Source organism: Vicugna pacos, chromosome 2 (assembly GCF_048564905.1).
Source record: "Vicugna pacos chromosome 2, VicPac4, whole genome shotgun sequence".
NCBI classification, from domain to species: Eukaryota; Metazoa; Chordata; class Mammalia; order Artiodactyla; family Camelidae; genus Vicugna; species Vicugna pacos.
The window spans coordinates 86271028-86296998 of NC_132988.1; the positions used below are offsets into that span (position 1 = coordinate 86271028).

Consider the following 25971-nt stretch of genomic DNA (forward strand, 5'->3'; position numbering starts at 1 on the left):
CATGAAAACAAAAACATTACCAAACCAGGTTACGCTCCCAGAATCCAGAGTGCTTAATCCTGCCAGAGCAGAACAAGCGTGAAGTTTAAGAAGCACTGCTGTGAGTCTAGATGCCACAGAAGTGTTTTCATCCGTTTTTAGAAAGATCACCCTACAGCAAGTGTGTGGCCTGGATTTAGAGTGGCCTTTGAAGAAGATTGGAAGTGCCTGAGGTGCCAAATGATCAGGGCCTTGAGGTAGACAGTGGAAGTGAAAGAGGAGAGGAGACACCCTGAATACAGTGGGAGTGCAGGATATCCACACTTAACTCACACAAATTCAACATAATTGCTTGGCAAGGAGAGAGAAAGAAGAAAAGTCAGTTGTCCCAGTAAGTGTCCTGGAGGCCTGTACTTAATGAGCAAGAGACGGACAACAAGAATCTCACAGTCCTGGGCTGGCCCGGTTTCCACGTGCCAATCACATGTCAAGCATCTCACAGCACTGTAGGAGCTGCGTTATTTAAAGAGAGATACTTTTCATAAAACGGTTCCTAAACGTAAGCCAGCTGCTTCCACTGGCACTCAGCTGAAGAGCCGGCCACGTGTTCTAAATGCTGCTCTAAGTGCAGCACTAGAGATGATCTTCAATCAGGGGGTACCTTCTACAAGTGTTTCCAGTGATAGTTTTAATACTGGTGATTTTCACCTGACATATGGACTTCAGAACTAACCTCTATTAAAAATGTGATTGTACTGGGAGGAAAACCACTAAGACTGCTTTCAGGAGCTGAGAAGGAAGCTCAACATTTCATGTCTTTTTGTCCAATTCCTCGGAAATTCTCCTTTATCTGGAAAACTAGCCTAAACAAGGTCAGACAACTTGTTGTGGCCACGCTGGGGATAATTCACATATTTTAATTCCCAATCCTCAGCCTCTTCGTCCATTCTAGCCTATTTATGATAGGAGTAAAAGTGTCCATGTGTCTTCAACCCCATCAAGGGAATGATGTTGCAGCAGCATCTCCCACCCAAGGTTGTTAACAAGCACGCACACAGTGAGAGAGCTTTAATATTAAATAAAAAGACAGTAAAACTGCTGAAATCTAAAACCATCTACCAACTTTTTTTTAAGAGAAAAGATTATGCAGAAAAGATACAAAACACCAATGTTTTTTTCAAGTACACCTCTTTCCTCTTGTCACTAAAGATTCATGAAAGTATTTTATTATTAACTAAACTCCAGTTAGCCAGTAATCAATGCTCTCAGGTATAAAAGTTTTTAACACAGCACTATGCACAGATAAGTACTTACAAAGGCATTTTGATGACAATGAAAACGATGAACTAAATTAGTATGGTTTTTGGGGTGGGGATGGAAGATAGAACATGGGGCCATTACCATGTCACTGCCAAAAAAGTGAAACAAAATTGGACAAAATTAAAGGTTATCAAAATCAGCATTCATCCTAAACGTTCCTGGGACAGGACAAGAGCATGACCGAGCGGCGCAGGGTGGGGCCTCTAACTGGGATTCCACCTGGAAGGCTCAGGGGTCTTCCAAACCATGGGTTACCTGGCCCATCCTCCTGAAACCTCAATTCTACTCAATAATATGGAAAAAGAAAAAAATGTTGTTAAAGCCAATGGTGTACTGGAGTTGAGAGTCACTGTTTAGGTTTGCCCTGTCTCCTTCCTTCTAAAAACAGGAGCCCTCTCTCCTGTGGGTTTCAGATACACTGCGGATGAAAAGGTCAGTAAGAGGGAGAGAGACCACTGCCAACCTGCAAAGGACACGCAACAACCTTAGATATCAATCTGGAAACTTTGGATCTGTGACTGTAGCATAAAAGAAAAAACTCTAAGTCTTCAACAAGTCCTTGCAAGGCCCTACATGATCTTACCCTAAGTCACCCATGTCTTTATCCTCCTCACTCCTCTCCAGCCACACTCTTCTTGAACACTCAGGTGAACTCCTTTTTCATTTAATATGCCTTCTGGTTCATGAGGCCTCATGGTTGACATCACTGAAACACCTACTCAAGTGTCACCTCCTCCAAGAGGCCTCCTCTGACTTCCCTACTCAAAGCAGCCACGCCACCCCCGCCACCAGAGTCAAATTTTTGCATAGCACTCATCACTTTAACAGTTTTACTGAACTATAATTCACATATCGTGTGATTCACCCATTTAAAGTGCACAAGTCAATGTTTTTTGTTATATTCACAGAGCTATGTAACCATCACCACAATGTAACCTTAAAACATGTTTTTACCCCATCAGCTATCACTCCCCATTTCTCCCCTCATCCCTATAGCACCAAGCAACCCCTAACCCACTCTGTCTATAGATTTGCCTATTCTAGACATTTTATATCAGTAAAGTCAAACAACATGAGGTCTTCTGTGACCCTGACATTATATTTCATATATATTTATATCTTTATCCTTTGTCACTCTCCCTGGAGTCCAAGCTCCACGATGACAGGGACTTTCTTTTGTCTTGTTCACCACTATATTCCAATACCTAGAACATCACAAACCTAGCACATGATGGATACCAATATACAGGGGAATAAATGCTTTAAAAGTAGCCACTGGATTTAGCAATGTGGAGGTTCCTCCGTGACTGAGACGAAGACTGTGATGACAGAACTGAGGGCAGAATGAAATGGGCCAAGGATAAAGCAGGAGGTGAGGGATCAGATCATGTCAGGCATAAACAACTTGTTCCAGAAGTTCACTGTGAAGGGGAGACTGGAAATGCACGTGGGGTTGAAGGAGTGTTGAGTGTGAGCTTTATGATGGGGAGACTTGAGCACGTTTAAAATACTGAAATCCAACTTGCTTAGTATCCTGGAGGGTTACAGAAGCCAGAGTGTAAAGAGCGGGCCAGATTACAAGTCGGGCAGATCTATGTATGAGCTCAAACATACAGAGTATCTGTGATTTTTAAAGTATAGAATGCACTTCACCTCAAAATGTCTTGAAATTCAAAATCTATCATAAAATGAAGTCTACTTTTGACACTATAAAAAGCAATGTTTTAACCGGTATTGTGTTTATACTTCTGTATACCAACTGACATTTAGCTATAAGAGGGGGCACAAGGATATGTCTCATTTGTAAAAACAAATATATTCACATTTGAGGCCAAATTATTAAAACAAACATCTGAAACGAGTTTTCTATACCACAAAACTAGGAAAAGCCAAAAGCCAGGTCTGTAGGTCAGCATCATACCCCATGCCCTTCATTGTTAGAAGGAGGAATTTCTTATCCATAAAACGGATAGTTAACAGTGCCAGCCTCATAAGGACACTGCAAGGATCAGATGAACGAGTGCTGCAAGGTGCCTGGCACAGAGCCGGGCGTAGGGCAGGCAGCCTGGGGCAGGGGCAGGGGCAGGGCCAGGCAGGGCAGCCACAGCTTTGGAGCCCTCTTCCCCGCGTCCAAACCAAACCCCGCTCACACACTAAGCTGCTGAAATTGACACAGCGGTTGCACGTCAGAATCACCTGGGGAGTCTGAGTAACTGCCAGTGCCTGGGGCTCCATCCAGATCAATTTAAATAAAAACAGGAGTGTGGTCAGCAAACATTTTTTCAAGAAGCCCAGGTAGCTCTAATGTGCAACCAGAGAGGAGCGATTTATCCCCACCCTCGACTCAATCCCCAAGCTCTGGCCACCAATCCATGCTCACAATCTCAGCACAGGCCAGAGGGGAGTCCAAATCACTCACAGGTAGCCCCTCTGCACGTGGAAAAAAAAAGACCAAGATCCAAGCCCTTCAAGGTCCAAAAGAAACAAAGTAGCAGCGAGGAAGGGGTTAACATCATTCTCCTTATCAATAAATATTTGCTATTTACAAGGCGCAAAGCCAGAAAGGTGAGCGTGGAAAGGGGAAAAATGACAAGGGGGTGGAGAGCAGGTCATCACAGGTGACTCAGCGTTTTCACTGAATACAAGATCCAAAGGTAGAGCCATCAGAGCACATCAACGCTGGCTTCCTCCTCCTAAGTCTCACAGGACCCGTGAAAGAGGCTGGGAGCAACCACCTGCCCAAGACAGGCAGCATGTCACCCAGCCTGAGCCTGCTGCTGCCATCTCAAAGGAGCCGACCACTCCCAGACAGCCAGTCTGGCTGTCCTCCCAATGGGACAAGGTACAAAGGGCCCTAGATTCATTCTCTTCACCCCACCCTAACCACTGAAGAACACAGATTCACTCCACTGCTCAGAGGGAAAAAAAATCATCCTTTAATCTTACTAATGCTAGAAGAGCCTAGATGTAGGTTAAAGAGTGTAGCTCTGGCATCGGAAAGCCCCAGGTTCGAGTCCCAGCTCTGTGGCATCCTAGCCGAGTGACCCTGCCCCTAGCCCGGCCCCCGCGTCCTCATCTGCAGAGCCAGAAGAGCAGGCTGCTGTGAGAAGTCAGTGACACGGTGCCGGCCAAGGACAGCACAGTGCTGACCCGTACCAACCACTAATAAAGGTTCATTATTTTAACCCCTATAATTATTAGAACATAGAAGAGACTAAGACAGACTGAACCTAGAAGAACAAAAAGTAAAGGCCGGGCAAAAAGGTCTTTAAAACTCTCACTTCAGTAGCCAGTTGTCTGGACTTGAATTTACAACTATCCTTCTCAGCTTCCTGTTTAATTAAGAATAAGTAATCTGTGGTCTCATTTTGGGAATGGCATTTGTAGAAAGAGATCTTAAAGGGGAAAAAGACTTAAACTCACCCACAACTACAGAAAAAGAGAAGAGAATCATTTCAAAGAGGTTACACCAAAATGACACTAGTTGTTCTACTAAAAGGCAGGTTTTACGTTTTCTGGCTTTTCTGCAATGTTGTTAGATGTCACTCATCTTTAAAAATAATATAAAGTGTGTGTCCAAAAAGTATTTAGTACGAATGTCTGTTTAAAATAAAATCTAAGAAGACTAAAAATGACTTTTTCACTAGTGAGTTAAGAAAAATACTTTTCTTTGCCACAATCAGTCACCCAGCTAGAATCTGTCTTTAAATACCCACTGTCGTTGTAAGATGGTAGAAATGAGGGGAAGAGGAGGAGTGGGAAAGAAGGAATTCATCCTAGATTCTGATTCTGTTGGGACCCATTCCAAAAAGAAAAGAACCACAAACAAAATGCAGATAATCTTATCAACTGGCTCTGCCCTCGCCACTGGTAGGCCAGTGACAAAATATGGAATTCCAATCTGCCTGCCAGGTTACCACAAGGATTAAATGAAAAGCACAAATGAAATTGTAATATTTCATAGGCAGTGGTGGGGCACCAAGACCAAGGAGTCAGAGTGCCTGAGTTAGAATCTCAGCTCACCACTTACCAGCTGTGTGACCTTGAGAAGGTTTGTTAATCTCTCTGTACCTCAGCTTATTCATCTGTAAAATGGGGATGACAAACAGCATATACAGAACCTACTTCAGAGGCTGTGGTGATGATTAAATGAGTTAACGCAGGCAAGGCAGCTGGCCCAGGAATAATCACTGTATATTTGATGTGTGTCAACATCCCCATCCCATGCCTCCTCTCTCCGTGTGCCCCACATCCTCTGACTTCTCTCTCCTCTCACCTCCCTCCTACTCATCAACCCTCCCTGGTGCCTCTTTTCAGCCCTCCCCACATGGCTCCTGCCCACCCTCCACCTCACTCCCCTTCACTCTGGCCCAACCCCCACGCTACTGCTCTGGCCAGGCTGTCCCTCTGCTTGGGAGCATCCTCCCACCTCACCCCCTACCCCCTACACACCCACCTTTTCTTCCTCTAATAAAATTTCAAAAGCTAAAGCCACATGACAACCGCTAAACCTTCCCTGAAGTCAAATCTAATGACCGCCTACTTTCAAAGCTCCCTGGGCATCCCTCTGACTGGCCCCAACCCGTACTTCAACTGCCCAGTACTTCTTGCCTCAGCATTAAACCCGCTGGAAGGACGTCCTTCCACACAAGGACCCCAGCTCAGTCGTGTCTGTTACAGCAGCACCTGAAAGCAATGGCTGCTGAGTGACTGAGTGAGGGAACGCCTCAGTTGGTTCTTTTCTTAGAAACTCTCTTCCTCTCAAAAGTCTCCTTTTAAAGCCTAATGAAGAAACTAACATTACACAGTAATCATTTGCAATAAAGACAGCAAAGTGCCAAGCATTTCTCTAAAGGCTTTATGTGCTTTATCTCATTCAATCGTCGGGATCACTTCTGATCTTGCCTCCTGCTTCTCCCTCTCTCCCCAACCTCCAACTCCACTCTAAGCACACCAGCCTCTTTGCTGTCCGTCAAACACAGGCCTGCTCCCCTTCAGAGCCTCTGTATTTGTGTCCCCTCTCCCTGGAATGCCCCTTCACCTCCACTGGGTCATGTCTTAAAAGCTTCTTAGGGAGGCCCTCCCTGACCTAGCTATGTAAAATGACAACAGCCCGGCTCAGGCTCCCCGCCCCTGTACACAGAGGGGCACCTGTCCTCTCCCCTTCCCTGCTCGCTTTTCTCTAACAAACTTATCACCACCTGACATACTGCCTGATCTGCCTGCTTATCATCTGCCTCTTCCCCAACGCTGAAATGTGACTTCAGGACAGATGAAGAACAGGGCCTGGTACACAGCAAGTGTTCAACAAACACTGTTGACTCAACAACCCCATACCCTGCAACAGGTATTTTTTAATGCCTGAGGAATCTGAGGCTTACACAGAGTAGCTGAGTAACTTACCCATGGTCACACAGCTAATAGAGGCAAACAGAATTTGAACCCAGGCATTTTGACTCTAGAGTTTACACTTAACTGCTATGCTTTCCTGCCTCCCAACCAGACGCAGATGACAGAAGACATCATTATCTCCAAGGAGCAAATTCTAGCATTGTGTATCTTTGGCCCACAGAGAAGCAAAAGCCATCCACCAGAAAATCTTTGAAGAGATCAAGTCATCTAATTCAAGGCAGTTCTATGTAGTAAAGTATTAATTATCAGATTTCTAATTTATACAGCACTGATAGTTTTTCTTTGGATTTAATAGTTCAGTAAAAAAGACAGAGTGATTATTACACCGTTTTATTCTATAATATCTCCACGAACAGCAAAATGACAAATCAGCTAATACAGAGGAGGCCTAAGGTGATATATATTAAAAGCCAAAAACTGTGGTGGGAAGTAGAGAAGTACAGTGAGGGGACACAAGGGAACTTCGGGGTAATGAAAATATTCTATATCTGAATTTTGCTAGTGGTTAGAACACACACACATTTATAAAATAGGTACAATCTTATAGAATGTAAATTTATACTCAATAAAGTCGAGTCATAAAGCAATTGGACTATCAGATGATTTTTAGCTAAACAAAATAAATATTCTACCAATATAATTTCCATCTCTAACACTTCCAAGAATTTGTGGGAGTGGGTGGGGGGACAAAGATGTGGTTAGGTCGCATCAGTGGCATGACTGATGTGTGCCTTAGAGTCCCGCCTGACCACTGGCAAAGGCAGCTCCCACCACTGACACTGTCCCCAGAGTCCAACCAGAGTGGAAAGATTCAGATCACTGAATCTCAAAAATAAGCTATGAAAAGCTGTTGACACCAAATCAAGTTGATCACCTATAAAAAGAGATCAGCATTAATGTCAGATTCTCAGAAAATTCACCTCCAACTAACAAAGTTTACTTTCTAACTAAAGGAAGACTTTTAGTTATCTCAGTGCATTGTTAACATTAAGAAAGAAACCCTTAGGGCCAGAATTTGGTCATGAAACAAAAAGAGCGGGAAAGTAGAAACATTAAGCCCCTTACCATCCAACTTGCCAAGCCTTACTTCAGCCGTCCCCACCTAGGCCTGCTACATAGGTCAGAAATGGACACGGGTCCTGTCCACAGGTCCCTCAGCACATCACCAGCACTCTACTCTGTCCTTGAGAGTCTCTCCACGCCACAGACATTCTTCAAAACTGGTATCTGCATGTATTTAAAAGGAAGTATTATTTAAATTGGTTTGCATAAGACACCTTTGTCAAAAAACGGCAGAAAATGATGAGTAAGTGAAAGTCTGAACTCGAGGAAAAAAAATCCAAAGACAACAACAGACGACTCAGAAGCATGCTGGAGAGCAGGAGGAAGAATGAATACATTCCAGATAATCCACTAACTAGTCAAGAGTTGACTGTTAAAGTCCAATTCATTATGTATTTGAGGACCTAAGAGAGGCATCATGCTGCACCATAAAGGGGACACTAAGGAAGACAGTCCCAGACCCCACAGGGGTTATAATCTAATTGGGGAGGGGACAAATACGTAAACAAGCAGTTATTGTTAAATAAGAGAAAGCTGAGAAGAGAAATAAACAGCCTTTTGGAGGCTCAATGAGGAAGTTTGCTGGAGAGGGAACAAGTAACGCCATGAAGAGAACTTCCACAGACGTAGCATAGAGGGCAGTGGGCGATGGGGGAGCAATCTGGGAGGAAGAGATCAAGCTTAAACTAGAGAACAAGTCCAACTCCAGCTTCTGAGGAGACTGTATTTCGGTAAACAAATGGGAGTCTTTGAGGTTTCTGAGTAGGGGAGTCATAAAGGCAAAGATAATTAACTGGTGATGGAGAAGATAAAGTTAGGAGGCTGAGCCTGGTAAAAGGATTACTGGTTATTACAATACAAGAAAGGATGGATCAGACCTAGGGTGATGGCACTAGGTATAGAAAAGAGGGGACAGGCATGGGAAGAGATGTGGCCTCTGACTTGCTGCAACCAGGGAAAGGCAGGATGAGAAATGTCTAAGCTTCCAGCCTGCATTATTAAATGAAGTGCAGTTTCATTAACCAAATGAATAAAATTAACTGGTCTTGTTTTCCTCTTTATTTTGGCAACTAGGAAGCTCAGAGCCAAATATATGGCCCATTTCTAACATATGGCAAGCATTTATGTGCAGCCTGAAAATCTATAATTTCTTTCTCTTGACAGGATTTTATCTATATTTAGTAAGTCACCTCTAATTATTTTAGAATGAGGCAGAAAACAAGTCAACAGATAAAAAAGATTGAGACCAAGCCAGAGACAGTTAAAAAAAGTAGCTGAATCAGGGATATAATTGTAGGCTGTCAACTCAGAGCATTCCCTTCTTCCACCTTAGCAAAGTCCACACCGCACAACAGAAGCTCAAAATGCCAGACTCACTTTCTCCACCTCCCTCACAACCAGCAGTGGCATGAGGTCAACTCTACTCAAAGAGACTGAAGGGGAAATCTCCAAGGTGACCTTCTGGAAAAGACTCCTCTCTGTTAAGTGGGAATTGTAAGGAAATATACTCCTTCCCTTCCTTTCTTACATAGGCATGATGTCTGGTGCTGCAGCAACCATACAGCAAACAGGAGGCAATGAGCCTAGAGATCTTGACAAAATACTAAGAATAGAGGGAAAAAGGATACATTCTCAAAAGACATCACTATGACTCTGCACTAGCTTTAAAATCATCTATCTCTAAACTTCTTGCTACTGGACAGTTATAAACTCCACTACTTAAGTCATTTTGGATTGAGTAGTTTTACCTGTCAGAAGCACCCCACCTAATACAACAGAGGTCATCGTGAGGTCAGTTTCTGACACGCTGATATTTACACTGCTGAGTAAGCAAGATTATTATTACTGAGATGAGAACAATGCAAACATATAGTCAGGAAGAAAGCAATAAGCTAATAAGAGCTTCTGGGAGAAGCTAAAGGTAAAAAGAGAAAAGGATATAACAATTAATAACATTTGAAAAAATGCGGTCACGTGTTAGTCGGGCTACTTCTTGGAAGAAAGAACAGAGGAAGAAAAGAGTAAAAGCACAGAAGTCCTCTAAAGCGGAGAAAATAAGGGGGGCTTTCTTTCTTGGCAACGTTATGGACGAGATAATGTGAAAATCCTCCCCAATACAGATCTTCCTCTTGAGTAAACCCACTGTAAACTGAAAATATCCTAAGTTGAAAATGCATTTAACACACCTAACCTACAGACAACAGCTTAGCCTAGCCTACCTTTAACATGCTCAGAACTCTTATATTAGAATAGAGTTGTGCAAAATCACCTCACACAAAACCTATTTTATAATAAGATACTGAGTAGTTCAGGTAATTTACTGAAAACTGCACTAAAAGTGAAAAACAGAAAGGTTGTCTGGTACAAAAGGGCTGTAAGTGTACGGCCATTTGCCCTCATGATCATATGGCTGCCTGAAAGCTGTGGTGGCTGCCCAGCCTAGCATCGCAAGTATCCTACCATACATCACTAGCTTCGAAAAAATCAAAATCCAACATTTGAAGTACCGTTTTTATCAAATATATTTTGCTTTAGCACCATCATAAAGTCGAACAATCATTAAGTTGGGACCATCTGTTGAAAACAGTCAAAAAATTCCGGGTGGAGTTTTAGAAACATCTGTCTAAAGGCAAAGTTAAGTTCATAAGAAAATAAAGGACCTCTCCAAAGGCCAAAAATCAAAGAGGAACCTCTTTCTAACACCAGAGTAGAAAGTGTAAGGTGATAATGTATAGGAACCTAGGGTTTGGGAGCTGGGGAAAGGGGTAGTCGTGTGTATGGGGCACCTGCCCTTTGAGATGAAACTGAAAAAAAGAAAAGGCAAAGAAATGACTAACCTAATATTTTCTTTAAAAACACCATCTTGAAGATAATTACAGCTCTTGTTCTCAACCTCATAGACCTCACCCTTTACAATACCAAATTCCCGTGAAAAACGCACATTAAAAAAAAAAGTCCATGTTACACATTTACATATCACAAAAGGTTTCCTGGATATTTCATCATAAGCTTAAATAAAACATAAGACATAAATCTTTTCCGGATAAAACCACACATTGCCCTATTTTTCAGCCATTATGAAAAGAACCATCATTCAATCAAGTACTCAAATTTAGTGTATTTGTAACCATACTAGACAGTTTCCAAATCTTTGGACTTCTTGGTAAAATTTTATCATTAAGGTCATTATAATACTCTTCTAGTGACCATGCTACCAATAGTTGCATAACACCTTATACATCACATAAAAATATTCTGTCATCTCTAAGCTAATGTGACGGTGCTCTACGTTATAGTTTTTGGAGTAATCGCATATAAACGGTAAAGGGAACAGGCAAAGGATGTGATGTTGGGGGAGTCTACAAGCTGAAAGCATGGTTTCTAATATTAAGGAGACAGGAGAAATTACAGCCACAGCTGAAAACAAAACAGAAACACATGTAAACCTCTTAAGGTCCTTCACTAAGTTTACCTTCGTCTAGTCTCACTGCCTTCCCATGCTTCTTTGAAAACCAAAGACTTAATATATTCCCTTCCCTCATGGTCACATCCTCACACTGGCTTAAACGAGTGAGACCATTTCTACTCTCAATTCCATTAAGCCGCCTCCAACACTCAATTCAAGACCACCTTTTTTCCAAAAGTGCCTCCATCCTTTGGCAATATAAATGGCCCAAGAACTACAAACACATATTTTATACTATCTTCATAAGGATTACATGTCTCCACCACAGTCCCAGATTTATATAAGACAGAACTTTTTAACCAAGTGTTTATATACACTGGATGCCACAAAAATACACCATCCTAAATACTGCTTTAGAATGTTGCATCTTGAATGCTTTTTCCATAACCTCTGTACTAAATGGGTCAAGACTAAACAAATATTTACTCTACAAGTAAGGCTACCAAATGCAGGTGAAAATAATCAACTCGGGGCTCGAGAACCCAAGTGTGAAAGGGCTGCCTGTGGCTTGGTCCTCCCCCAACCGCTGGTGCAGGCAGAAGGTCCCAGGGGACAGGAGCGCCTCCCCAGTGCGGGCCCAGATCCTCCGGGAATAAAGCACGAGTTAGCAGAGCAGGGAGGCTCCGAGGGGCGCGCTGCATTCTGGGACTCGTTTCCACAGTTACCCACGTGCACCCAATCCAACCGCGGCCCGGACTACACGTCCCAGAATTCCGCGGGACCGCCTTTCCCCTTAACACCCGGCGGCTGGAGCCGGACCCTAAAGGAAACCCCTAAAGCTCCCTCCCTGCAAGCCTGGGAGAGGTCGCGCCCCGCGGGCGCTGCGCCGGGCCTGTGGTCTGGCCCTCCCCACAAGGGAAGCGGGTCCCAAGGCACCAGTCTCCACACCTGACGACCAGAAATTAGACAACTGCGTCACAGACTGCCAAACCCACGGACCGCCGGAGACCCCAACACCTCCCCTGCGCAACCCCCACCCAGCCCGGCCTCCAGGGCCCGACCCCTCCCGCTGCCGCCACGGAAAACCTGCAGCCTGCGCCCCTGCCCCGCCTCCCAGTCCCGCAGCCGGAGCCCGCGCCAGCGCTGACCTCGCTTCCCGCCGCTCGGGGGGAACCGCGGCCAGAGCCAACCTCAGGGCACCTCCCCCGCCCCCTCCTCCTCAGTCCCGCCCCCTCCACATCAGTCCCGCCCCCTCCTCTCCTCGCACCCCCAAGCTCAGGACTCCCCCTCGAGAGACCCTGGCTTGATCTGGGGTAGGATACACCTCCCCTAAACACGTAGTCTGACACCTCCCCCCAAAGCCCCGCGCGGACCGAATCTGGACTAGACAGTCTTCCCCTTGCCCCGGCCCCTCCCAACCTCCCTTTCCTCCCAACTAGCTCTTCACCCCCACCGCACCTCCTCTACCCCTGCCCCCATCCTGTCACCCCAAACCCTGCCCACCTTCTCTTCTTACTCCCAATTATCCTATATTCCCAACACCTGCTCCATCCTATTACCCAACGTCTGCCCCTTCTCACCACTCCCAGGTACCCCCCACCACGCTTCCTATGGCCCTCCCGCCCGCCGGACTCCCCAACTATCCCATCACACCCCAATCCCTCCCACCGTCTCTCTCTCCCATTACATCAGCCCTCATCTCCGTGCCCTCCCTCTGCCCCGCTCGGCCGCTGCCCCCATTCCCCCACCCCATTGTTCCCCCCACCCCCGCCATACAGCCCTTCTTCCCATTGTCCCCGCCCCCGCGCTCCCCTAGCACTCACCCGCCTTTCTCACGGAGCTGCCCGCACCGCTCAGCCCCTAGGAAATCCTCACCCCTGCGCCCCGCTCGCTCGCTCGCTCGCCCCCTCTCCCCGCCAGCCGGTGCCACCCCCCCGGCCCTGCACGCTAGCGCCTGCCGCCGCCTCCACCTCCATTCACCCCGGACACTCTGGTCCCGGCCCTTCATCGCACGTCCCGCCCCCCCTTCCCCCAACACTGAAATGGAGCCAGTCCCCACCCCCCTCACCTCCGCCCTCCCCTGGCAGGCCGGCCCCTTCCCCCTACGCCCGCCCCCGCCCCGCGCCGCCCGCAGCGTCACCGCCCGCCCCGGCCCCGGGAGGGGAAGGGGTGGCTCCCGGGCCGGGTCTCCCGGCGCGTTTCGGGACAGGAGGCGCGGGGCGGGGACTGCGGGAGCCGAGCGAGGAGTGTTGGCAGACGCCTGGTCCCGGCCCGCTCGCTCTCTGTTACTCACTGACAGCGGCAGCATCCGAGTGCATTTTCGGGCAGCTCACACCCCGCTCGCCGCCCAGGCTCCCGCGCTCGCCTCGCGGTACCCCCACCGGCTCGCCGCACCTCGGCTGGGAGCAGAGGACTCGCCGCCAGGCACTCCCGGCCCGCCCACCTCGCCTCCTCCATTGGCTGGACCTTGGCTCAGGGACCGCCCCTACGCGTCTTTCATTTGACAAAAAGAGTGCAGAGAGCGCCGGCCTGGAGCTGGCAAAGAGGCCCCGCCCCCTAAGGTCCAATGCGATTGGTCTTGGCTCCTCGTCTCCGTAACGCCCCTGGCGGAGGCCACGCTCTGAGATAGCCTGTTGGGCCCGGGCGCTGTCACTCAGCCCCGGGGGTCCGAGAGCGCGTGTAGGGGCGAGGCTGGGGAATTGGTCCACCTTGACCCTGAAGCCCCGCCCTGTGGCGGGCGGGATTGGTGGAGCTGGAGACCAACCGAGAAAGATGGGTCGGTGTCTGAAACAAAGCACGCGAAGTGTTTCCCCAAGAACTGAGAAGAGGAAGAGCAGTTGGGGCAGCTAGTATCCCGCTACACGGAGTAGGGGAATCAGGTCTTCCCTCGCGCCTGGCGCGACGCATCGGGATCCCCTGCTTGTCTCGCACGGCTCCGAGCGGCTCTCTGCAGGAGCCCAGTCTGCGCCAAACCTGGACTGGGACTTCTCTTGCTGTTTCGTACAGCTAGAAACTGGGTACAGAATCGCCGTGTCTTCATTTCCAGCAAACCCTCCGGTGAGGAACAAATTCTTCCTTGTACAACAATCCATCCTCTCCCCGTTTAAGAAATGCATTTCTTTTCCAGAGTCAACACACTTCTTCCTTCTTCGTCACAAATGGTCTGTTCTAAAAGCTTCGAATGCTGCATTGTCAGTGATATACATATGTGCGCCCCTAGACCGCATGCAGGAAACCCAGAGCCACGCTCTGAGCTTCTGGCTCAGTCTAGCACGTCAGCAAGTCCAGGGGCTAGGTCACCAGCCCTCAAAGGACACTTAGCGTAAGCTAAATGAACCTAAGTCACTGAACGCTAAGAAGCGGTCCAGAAAACAAAACTGGCTATTATTTGGCAGAAGAAGGCGTTAATGTAGGTGAAGTCTTCTAACCATTGAGTTTCCCAAGTCAAGAATTCGTACCATTTTCTTGAGTTCTGACCAGTTCTTTTTTTAAGTCTTTCAAACCAAGTCATCACACTCACCATATTTTTGTAGTAGAATAAAATTTTGAGATATTAATGGAGGAGTGCCCTCTCCTATTCCTATCTCAACTACAACACACATACACCACTTCTCTGTATCCCCAAGCCCTGCCCCATCCCGCAGCCAGGGCATTCCACCGTCCTGCCTTAGAGAATGGATGACACCACAAACAACTGGTAACAACACAGTCGTTTTGGTTTTAGACTTATACAGTGAAAGGCTTTTGAGTTTCAGGGTTCTGAAATTTAGGTTTCAAATCAAGGCATAAATGTTACAGCCAAAAACAAAAAGTTTGAAAGAACAAGATGAAACCAGTTCCTCTGTCCCTCACCCCTCCCCTTGTAATATACTCCATCCCTCTTAATCCCTAATGTCTCATTGATAAGTTACATCCTTCTAATTTTATATCTATCATATATCCATTATTCAAACACTATGAATCACTTCATCTAATCATAGAATCTCAGACTTGAAACTGAATGTATCCACTTCAGGTTCAGTTCAGACAAGAATCTCATCATTGGTGACCTTTAACCTGACAGCATCAGCTGGGCCCTACAGGGAAGGGTAGGTACCTTTAGACTCTGAAATAGGCAATTCCTCTTTGGGCAGATTTAATTGGAAGAATGTCTGTCCTTAGTCTGAGCAGAAAAGCTGCTCCTGCATTATTTATTCCATTTATGTTTTCAGCCCATTCTACCTCTAGGGAATAATTATATATAGTTTATCTAAGTTCATAATATTTTGTATATGTAATATTTGTGTGGCTTGTTACTGCTTATCATGGTACTTCAAAGGCTGAGACACATGTTATTTTGCACAGGAACGGACTTGCTTCTTGACACCTCTAAATTAAAATAAAGTCATAGTTAATTTGCTTTCGGTAGTCATTTGCTATATATATATTGCTTTATTTGTAGCACACTGTATAATAATGTATATAATGGTAATCTACATGAGAGACCTGCCGGCTCCTTTGCCCCAGCACCCAACACTCCACTGGCACATGGTGTCCATAAAAGTTTATAGAGTATACAACCTTTGTTATTTTCCAGCATCACTTTCAGTTGGGTCAGTATGATTATTTTCAAATAAAAAACAGATTTCAAGAGTAATTTGCACAGATCTTTGTAGTGAGTCACCTATAGCCTGAGGATTGAGAGGCAAAGGTCATAAGTCTGTTAAGCCGCCCTGCCTTATGGAAAATAAAGCAGGTATAATTGACTACATAGTATTCTGCACATATTACCCTGTTATTTTAATAATCCACAAGATTATAAACCTTTGAGTGTAGGAATCCTGTTATATTTATGTTTATGTCCCTAGTACCTAGTACAGTGCTTTCAAATAGTAGGCACTAGTTAACTCTTCCTTAAAGTGAACTGAATGTTGACTGTAAGGTGTCATTTTAGATCTGGAAGGAACCTTGGAGATTATCAAATCCAGCCTCCTCATTTTAAGAATATGAGACATGAGGTCAAAAAGGGTTAAATGTGAAGTCCAAGTCACCCAGCTAGTTAATAACAAAGCATTATTTAAACGCAAATTTCCCAACTCCTATACCAGGTCTTTTGCCCTGCACCACACTGTCCAATAGCAAAGCATCAAATTCCAAAGATGGGTAAACTACTACTGTCCCTTTCCAGCTGCAAGTTATGTCAATCTCCACATTCTAACTTCAGAGCTGGAATATTGCCGCCTTTTTTATGAAGTTCAGTAAGGAATTGTTTTCAATTTATAGTAAATTTCCATTTTTTCTCATTGGTAGCATTCCCAAATAATTTGATTCCTGTGGGGATGTTTACTGAGATAATACTGTTACACTTCAGTGCATTTATATTCAGATCCTTGGAGAAAACAGTTAATAATTGTCTTGGGGCTGTGGTGGGTAGAGCTATTTGGGAATGCAGTCTCTCTGCCATACTGCTTCACGCAGTTACTGCTTTAAGGTAATATTAAAGCAAGTTACTTTGTGTCAGCTGAAACCTAATTTAATTGGAATTTTTCTGTTTTATTTGTTGTACAATACTGATTTTAATCATATATTTTAAATACCTTAAGCCTAGATTAAAATTTGTTATGAAAAAGTCTAGTGAGAGAAAGAACAACAGTGCTCCTTAATAACATTTCCCCCAATTTCCACACATCCCACTATAGTAGGCTTTTCCTACATGTGTTGGGGTTACAGAATGGAGAATGGTGTAGTCCTCAAGACTGAAACAAGGTTGGGCCTGCTCAGACAGATAGATAAATGTGCCCATATGAGATTTGAAAAGAATGAGAAAACATACTGCAGGGAGGAATTAATTCACCCTCAGATTACAGAAAGAGGGCGTAGAACTCCCCAAGTTACAAAAGTCCAGCTAAGTGGGTTTCCAGAATATAGGGGAAAATAAATAAATCCATAGGGATACAGGATGGTTTATTTCTCCAAACTCATAACCAACTGACAGTTTGTTGACCCAAATAATGAAAACTTTTTTGAGTGTTTCCAGTGTGATATGCTCCACTCTTGCAGTGCTTTGCTTGTTAATTATTCCACCTAACTTCACAACACCCCGATGGGGTACTAATATTATCCCCAATTTACAGATAAGTTAACTGAGGCTGGGAGAGCTTAAGTAACTTGCCACTCTACTAATAAGTAATAGTGCCCCTAAGTTGCCAAACTCCCTATGATATAATGTTCCCAGGCTGGACTTCAGTTCTCTCTCTTCTTAATCAGGTTAATATATGCCCTACATACTTAAGAGTTCTACTTGTAAGGATATAATAATATGGATATAACTGTACTTTTAAAAGAGTGTGTGAAATCTGGCCTCTTTGTAGAATTGAATATCTAGCCACTCAAACTGCCTTTGTAGGTGTATATTATGAAAGATATGAGTCAGAAAGATTATTTCCAGGTTACTACATTTTATCTATTTTATCCTTTTATCTTATTTCAAAAGCAGCTATCTATTTCATGGTATATTATCAATGAGATCATTTATCCCGAGGATCTAACGAGGTTCTGCTGAATGTAATAAAATCTCTACCCTGTTATATCAGTGGGAGGGGGCAGCCTCTTCAGCTTACTGGAACTAACCTTTTAACCACTGAGGCCTGTGTTATTGGGAACCAGTTTCAGCTTTTAATTTTAATTACATGTCACTGTAATGTGTTCCTTCTCACATACATACATAGAACTTTGTAAATAACCACTTGCCGGATGCTGCTAAGGTAATACAACTGTTGGTTTCATTTGTCAATACCTCCATGTAGTCAGGTCCCAATTATCAGGTTAAAGGAAAAAGCATAGAAGTAGTCAGTTTCCTCATGGTCACCAAAACGGACAGTCCCTCCTCAAGACTGGTAGTAATTGACAAGCCAAAAATACGTCATCATTTGCCTTCTGTCTTGCTTTACTGCTTTTTCATTCATCGGCTTCCTTTTCCCCTGCCTTTCGTATACCCGAGGTCAGGACACTGTTAAACACAAGCAAGCAGCCCCTTTACAATCACTGCAGGTTACTTCATAGAACCGATGTACTCCTGTCATGTGGGCTTAAAATGCACATTCAAGAGACTTCCATTTTTTCATCAGCCTCTACTGGGGCTGGAACGTGCCTCCCAATATTTAAAAAAAAAAAACCTTAACAGATGGAACTTTATGGAACCACCTCTACATTGGACATTTTTTTAGCCTTGGGAGCCCTTTTGCCATTTTTTCCTGAACAGAATGTAGGCTTTCTGGAGCCAGATGGCCTGGATTAAAATCCTGTGGTTCCACCACTTTAAAAGACATTTCTTCACACCTCTCTGTCTTGGTTTCCTCATTTGCAAAATAGTGAAAATAGTAGGACCTACCTCATAGGAATGTGGTGAGAAGTAAATGAATGAATAAACACAAGAAAAGCACTTAAAAGTACCTGGCACGTAGTGATGCTGAATAAACGTTATCTGCTTTGGTCAGCGTGACACTCTAAGGACTCCCCACGTTCTAGAATAAACTCTTCCCTCTCACATCCAGCTTGTCATTCCAAGTCTGTCTTTCCCTATAAGCTAGTCCCTGACTCCACAGTCGCTGTGTTCTATTAACTGGGCTTCCTTCCTCCCTTCTAGAGTTTACGGTGAACACCGAGTTAGCATACAAAAGTGTCCTTTACCAGTGTTAAATTACCCTAGTTTGGAACTGGCATGGGAGACTTTACACAGTAAAAAAAAAAAATCAATGCCCGTCATTCAAACTCTCTGGAAACTTGCTTAATGAAAACTGATTGATACTGGAAGTTCAAGTGGATATAGGAAATGCCTGGACTATAGAAAGACAGCACCCTAAACAAGTAATCAGTTACGGGGGATTCTGCATGAAGAGAGACACATGTTGGGTTCCCATAATGAATAATTTCTCTTCCTTGACGTTGATGTAATACTGCCTCTCCCCGAGAGCCACAGTTACTGATAGAAACAATTTAAAATCTGCTATACTAGAGACACCGGCAAAATATCTTTAAGGATTACCCTTGGGCCAGACTGAATTAAAACTCAAATCCTACCTACCACTTAAATGCTTGAAGAGGCATTAAACTTGTCTGAGCCTCAGTTCCATCATCTATAAAAAATGGGAGTAATATCTTCAAGGGATAAATAAGGGCTAAATAAGATAAAATATGTAAAAGCATTTATAAAAGTAGGAGGGAAGCAGGAATGAATGTGTGAGCACCAACTCTGTGATGTGGCCGTGTATTTCTGTGTGAACCTAATGTAATCTTGGGAGGTGCAGTTGGCTAATTTTTATGCTTGGGACTATTTGAAGTAACAATGAGCCTATATTTTTAAATTTCTAGAAGATCCTGGTTCCTTTCTTTATAAAGCAGCCATCTTAGACATATCTCAGAAAAGCTAAGAATTATTCAGTTACACTGAAATTTGACATCAGTGTTTCAATTTTGACTTCATTTAGTAACAATTTTTTTGCCTGTCCTAGATATAGAGGAAATTTCATTTATTTTTTAAATTATTTCTAACCTCCAAGATTTCTTGTCATATGACTATTAGTGTAGCATTAATAAGCCTCTTTTTTTTCCTGCTAATCTTTTTCTGCAGCACAACCATAACATGCTTATACTGACACTTTTCTTTTTTATCCAGGGCCTTTTATTTCACAGAAATCACACCTGCCTAGGGATTTAACAGAATATTTGAATAAAAATGTATTCATTCATTACCACATGTTCTTCTCTGAATTGGGTGTTTTCACTTTAATCGCATTGAGCTAATCAAGCCCTAATGATGTCGCATTAAATTCAATCTCAGAAGGTGTAATTTTCCAATAGAATCTAAACAATTCATGACCTTTATAGTGACTTTCATAAATATGGCATTGCTGCAGTTACTCCAGCTCGCAGGGGATGGACAGAAAGAATAACCATTTTACTTGGACAATGGCTTCTGTGTGTTGTCAGGCTCCCCATTTCTCCTCGCCTTTCCTAGCCTGCTTCCATGAATACAGTGTCTTTTTAACATCCCTCTCAGGGCAGTACAGGAGGCCCCATCCATCTCCAGACGTCGTGGCTGCAGAGGAGCCGAGCATCTCATTATGGCAAAGTGAAGCATGCTGGGAGAGTGAATGGAGACGCAGACAGCAATAGGGGATGCGAGAGGGAAGAGGGGGCGGGTGCTGTGGAAAATATATGCTCACTTCCCTGGTGATGATAACACGTTATGGAAGTAAGAACTTCCTGTTTTAGAGAGGGAGAGGACGAAAGATGTCAAAAACCCGTGACTAAGCAGATTACAGCCCCTACAACCTGGTTACATCTGCCTCAGCTACCTCACAGCTCCTGACAGTCACACCTGAACGCCCAGTTGAGGCTACCACAGGAGCCATGTTGGTGGGAAAGAAAGCAATGAATCCAAACATTTAAAGAAAAAAAAAACAATCTGTGGTTCCAAAATAGAAACAGAAAAGAATTTGGAGACATGCACACATGCAAACCTCTAACTTAAGGAGTTGAAAACTATTTTCTTCCAACTAAACTGAAGGCTTCCGTTTTCCTTTATTCCACTGCCTTAGCCAAAATAGGTTAAAGCAAATATCCTGAACATTTTGGGAATCACAGACTCCCTTTAAGAATCATTGAAAATGAGGATTCTCTGTCAAAGGCCTGAAATCTACCTGCACTCACACCGTAACCCCCTAAATTAAGAATTCCTAGTTAGAGATTCATTTGAGTTTACAAGTATTTCCTTTTAAAAACCCAGGCACCTTAGGGACTAGTCCGTGGCTGTCAGTGATTTCATTAGTGAGAGATGAGTTCCACGCTGTTAGGTCTCCTCGAGGCAGGCTGATTTCTGAGTCTTGGCTCAGATAACGGGAAGCTTGTGTGGGGAGGGGTGGGTGAGGTAAGCGGTTCCACGCTGTGGAGCAGTGGGGAGGACAAGGCATGGCTCTAGGGGAACAGCATTTTCAAGACAGTGTGAAAGTATCAGACATAGAGCAAGAGAGGGGTGGTGCTCTCTGGAGAGGAGATGCCAGAAATAAACTGCATCTCTTCCCAAGTTTTGCTCACCTCCAGTTCCAAACTGGGTTGCAGTCAAAACTGCTCTTTTGACAGCAACCCACGTCCAGACTCTGGGCCGTGCCCAGAGTCCCCCTGTGCCTTCTCTCTCGTTTGAGTGTTTCCCGCCTCGTCCGAACTCCGGGCACTGATCCCTTCTGGCTGAACTCTAGGCTTCCCAGCCTCCTGCCCCCATCCCTCGGTCTGGTCGGTTTATCCCAAAAGTCCAACCTTGAGCCCCTACAACTGCTTCCGTTTTATTCTTCATCTTTCCATCTCATAGTCACTTTTTCTGGCGTTGAAGCTCTATCACCACAACCTTAGTCTGCTCTAAGTCACCATTCACATTTTATAACTTCAGCTTTGGGAAGCATTTCAAATTCACAGACAATAGATTGGGGAAGATAAATATTGGCAAATACTTAAGTACCACTCACTTGGCACTGGGTGCTCGTATTAACTCATTTAACCCTCCCAACGATCCCAGGAGGTAGAAACTTTCGTTAAATTCATTTTACAGGTGAGGAGACTGAGGCACAGTAGGTCAAGCAACTGGCCCAAAGTCACACAGCTTGAGTGGCGGAACCAGGAGAACTAAACCTACGCCGGCTGGCTTGGAATCTGTGTATTTTAACACTATGCTATCTAGACTGCATCTTCGTATAACATTTTACAGGGGGCCTGTTTATCCACCCCATCCCTCCTCATCCAACACACACTCCAGGGCCTTCCATGTAGAAGCTGCACCTGTTTTTCTAGCACCAGTAGGCAGTCACACCCCGCATAGTTCTCAGAGTCCAGGCAAGTCCTGTACGCTCTCTGTACATCATTAGTGGTAATATGAAACACGGTTTCCCCAATTCTAGGGTATGGAATTTTCTTCTCCTCCTTGTTAATCAGATTAAAGGGTCCAGCAACAGGACTACACCTTGGGGTGTGTGAGAGCAAGGCTCAAAATAGTGTTATAGGCAACGTGCCTTTCAAGGATGGCCACTGACCCGGGCTCCACACTGTGCCACCTGTCCTCCTCCTGCCACTTCCCCTTGGAAGCCTTCTCTCCCTCTTCAAGGCACCCCCACCCCAGGTGCCCAGAGCTCTCATCGTGGTGCCTGCTGGATGATCCTCCTGGACAGACTGCTCCCACTTTCTAGATGAAGCTCATCCTTAGGGACTGAAGGCAAACCTCGCTGTTCCCCAATAGGAACAAGATTGACGAAGACTGAACTGAGCTTAAACCACATCCTTAAGGAAAACTACAGAGGGCCTACTTGAAAAATCGGAAGGGGAACAGACAGGCACCAAGAAGTTATTGTACTTAATGATCATGGGAAGGGTTTAGGACCAGTTGTGTTTGGAAGAGCCTCGTGCCAGTTTTGCATCATGAAGGGGAGATATATCTTTCTTTCCTGCCTCCCTGAGTCAGTCTCCCACTATTGGAGCACAACTTTCCCCACCCCTCACCAGCACACATGCAAAGTACAGTTGTACCTTGAAATACACAGGGGTTGGGGATGCCAGTACCTCTGCAGTCGACAATTTGCATATAACTTTTGACCCCCCCAAAACTTAACTAATAGTCTACTGTTGACGAGAAGTCTTACTGAGTATATAAACAGTTGATTAACATATTTTGCATATTATATGTATTTTATACTGTATTCTAATAATAAAGTAAGCTAGAGAAAATAAAATATTATTAAGAAAATCATAAGACAAAATACATTTATAGTACTGTATTGATGCTGTAAGTTTATGCCATTTGTTAGTACCTATATCAGTATTGTTTTACATAACACAAAACACTATGGACACTATATATATTACTAACACTTGTCATCAAAAGTGAAAAGATAATGTGAAAAAGAAATTCATATTTATTTACAGGTATAACGACTCATGCATTGATAACAGAGAAGCAGCAATACAATTGCTTTATGGTTGCCTAATATAATTGGTATAATTGCTTCCCAGTAGCCTAGCCTATACACTAATGAATGAATCATAAAAATTTTATGGCATGTAGGATCATAGTCATATTCATAATACAGTGTTGAACAAAAGACCCAGAATTGCCAAAGCAATACTGAAGGAAAAGAATGAAGCTGGAGGAATAATCTTCCCAGACTTCAGACAATACTACAGAGCTATAGTAATCAAAACAGTGTGGTATTGGCACAAAAACAGATATATGGAACAGAACAGAGAACCCAGAAATAAACCCCTCACACCTACAGTCAATTAATCTTTGACAAAGGAGGCAAGAATATACAATGAAGAAAAGACAGTCTCTTCAGCAAGTGTTGTTGGGAAAGCTGGACAGCCACATGTAAATAAATGAAGTTAGAACACTCCCTCACACCATACACAAAAATAAACTCAAAATGGATCAAAGACTTAAACACTATAAACCTCCTAGAAGAAAAGAGGCAAAACATTCTCTGACATAAATCTTAGCAATGTTCTCCTAGGGCAGTCTACCCAGGCAATAGCAATAAAAGCAAAAATAAGCAAATGGGACAGAATCAAACTTAAAACCTTTTGCGCAGCAAAGGAAACCATAAGCAAAACAAAAAGACAACCTACAGACTGGGAGAAAATATTTGCAAATGATGCAACTGACAAAGATTTAATTTCCAGAATATATAAACAGCTCATACAACTTAATAACAAAAAAACAAACAACCCAATCCAAAAATGAACAGAAGACCTAAACAAGCATTTCTCCAATGAAGATGTATAAATGGCAAATAGGCATATGAAAAAATGCTCAATATCACTAATTATCAGAGAAATGAAAATCAAAACTATACGGTATCGCCTCACACTGGTCAGAATGGCCATCATTAAAAAGGTCCACAAATGAGAGGGTGTGGAGAAAAGGGAACCTTCCTACACTGTTGGTAGGAATGTAGTTTGGTGCAGCCATAATGGAAAACAGTATGGAGGTCCCTTAAAAAACTAAAAATAGATTTATCATATGATCCAACAATCCCATTCCTGGGCATATATCCAGAGGAAACTAATTTGAAAAGATACATGCTCCCCAGCGTGCATAGCAGCACTACATACAATAGCAAGACATGGAAACAACCTAAATGTCCATCAACAGATGACTGGATAAAAAAGCTGTGGTATATTTATACAATGGACTACTACTCAGCCATTAAAAAATAATAAAATAATGCCCTTTGCAGCAACGTGGATGGACCTGGAGATTATCATACTAAGTGAATTAAGCCAGACAGAGAAAGAAAAAACCATGTGATATCACTTATATGTGGAATCTTTAAAAAAAAGAGAAATGAACTTATTTACAAAATAGAAACAGACTCATAGAAAACAAACTTATGGTTACCAGCAGGGTGATAGGGAGGGAAGGGATAAATTGGGAGGTCAAGATTTGCAGATACTAACTACTATATATAAAATAGATAAACAAAAAAAATTTTTTTAATTTTCAGAAATAGATAAATACCAAGTTTTATACTGTATAGCACAGGGAACCATATTCAATATCTTGTAGTAACCCATAATGAAAAAGAATATGAACAGGAATATAGGTATGAACATATATGATTGAAAAATTATGCTGTACACCAGAAATTGACACAACATTGTAAACTGACTATACTTCAATTAAAAAAGAATAATAATACAATGTTGGAAACCTTGTTACTTTTTTAAAAAATCACTCAGCTAGTGTGCAGAGCATGCAGTGACAGGTGCAGGGTGGGAGGGGATGGCAGCATGGCTGGCAGTGGCATTAAAAAAAAACCTGCTTACCTGTGATCATAGGCTGATACACAGTTTCACCAATTATGAGAGAGAGAAGCATATTGCATGCTAATGTCATTCTTTGAAAGCAAAGTTATAAAACAGTAAGCAAACTAGCACATTATTAATTTTATATTAAATATCACTCACCTTATGCCTATGTAAGGATAGGCTATCCACTTCATCACAAATCTTGCACATGATGTTCTTCATGTGTATTTTTGTATATTTATTGAAAAAATCTGCAGAAAAGTGGACCAACATGGTTCAAACCATGTTCAAGGGTCAACTGTATATATAGACCCCATGGTGATCAGCCTAATTCGTACAACCAAGAGATGCTTGTACTCAACACCTATTTTGATTATTAAAACTTACCTGTCCAATGTCTCATTCCCTCAGATCCTTGTGGATGACCAGCTTGCTGTTCTTGAATAAGCTAATTCAAGAGAAAATATAGGTGAGTTAACTTGGTACCCCTTACAAAGATATTTATACAAAAAAAAAAAAAACAAACTTCTAGCAAACAAATGGCTCAACACCAAGACCTATCATACTTTCCCCAGCCAGCCTCTCACCCTGAAAAGCCTCCCCTCCCCTCTCTCTCCTGTACAACTCCTCCTCAGCCCTTCCTGCTCAGCGTAACGCTCACCTCCATTAAGCCCTCCTTGACTGAGGCTGCCCACACTCATGTCTCGTTCCACTTAACACCTGCGGCACTAGAACAGAATTTCGCAGGAGGAAACAGAACCAGAACCAGAACAAAAGGGAATAGAACATTGGGCTGGATGATCTCACAGGTGAGCTCAGCTCCTTCCCTCATTTCACAGGTGAGGAAACAGACAGAAGTGACCAGCCCATGGCAAGTCAGTGGCAGCATAGGGGCCATTTGGAGTCATTTCTGCCCAGCCTTCCCCTCTTTTGCCCAAAGAGCCTCCTCTTCTTTGGGGAACTGC

At 43.7% G+C, this 25971-nt stretch overlaps 1 protein-coding gene across 8 annotated transcripts in view; it reads right to left on the reverse strand.

Moving 5' to 3' along the window:
* Positions 1-25730, reverse strand: part of DCUN1D4 (defective in cullin neddylation 1 domain containing 4) — a 77177-nt gene extending 51447 nt beyond the window's left edge. For 2 of the 8 annotated variants that reach the window (XM_072944207.1, XM_072944198.1), the window contains exons 1-2: positions 25668-25730; positions 25394-25454 (exon numbers count right to left, since the gene is read on the reverse strand). In XM_072944207.1, the coding sequence (XP_072800308.1) occupies positions 25394-25454; positions 25668-25673 (67 nt within the window). In that variant the 5' untranslated portion in view covers positions 25674-25730. Of the gene's footprint in view, positions 1-7776; positions 7939-11682; positions 11702-13002; positions 13120-13472; positions 13609-14152; positions 14240-25393; positions 25455-25667 lie in introns of those variants that run through there. The other 6 variants (XM_072944218.1, XM_072944201.1, XM_072944206.1 and 3 more) reach the window with 6 other exon arrangements.
* Between the last annotated feature and the right edge of the window lie 241 nt (positions 25731-25971).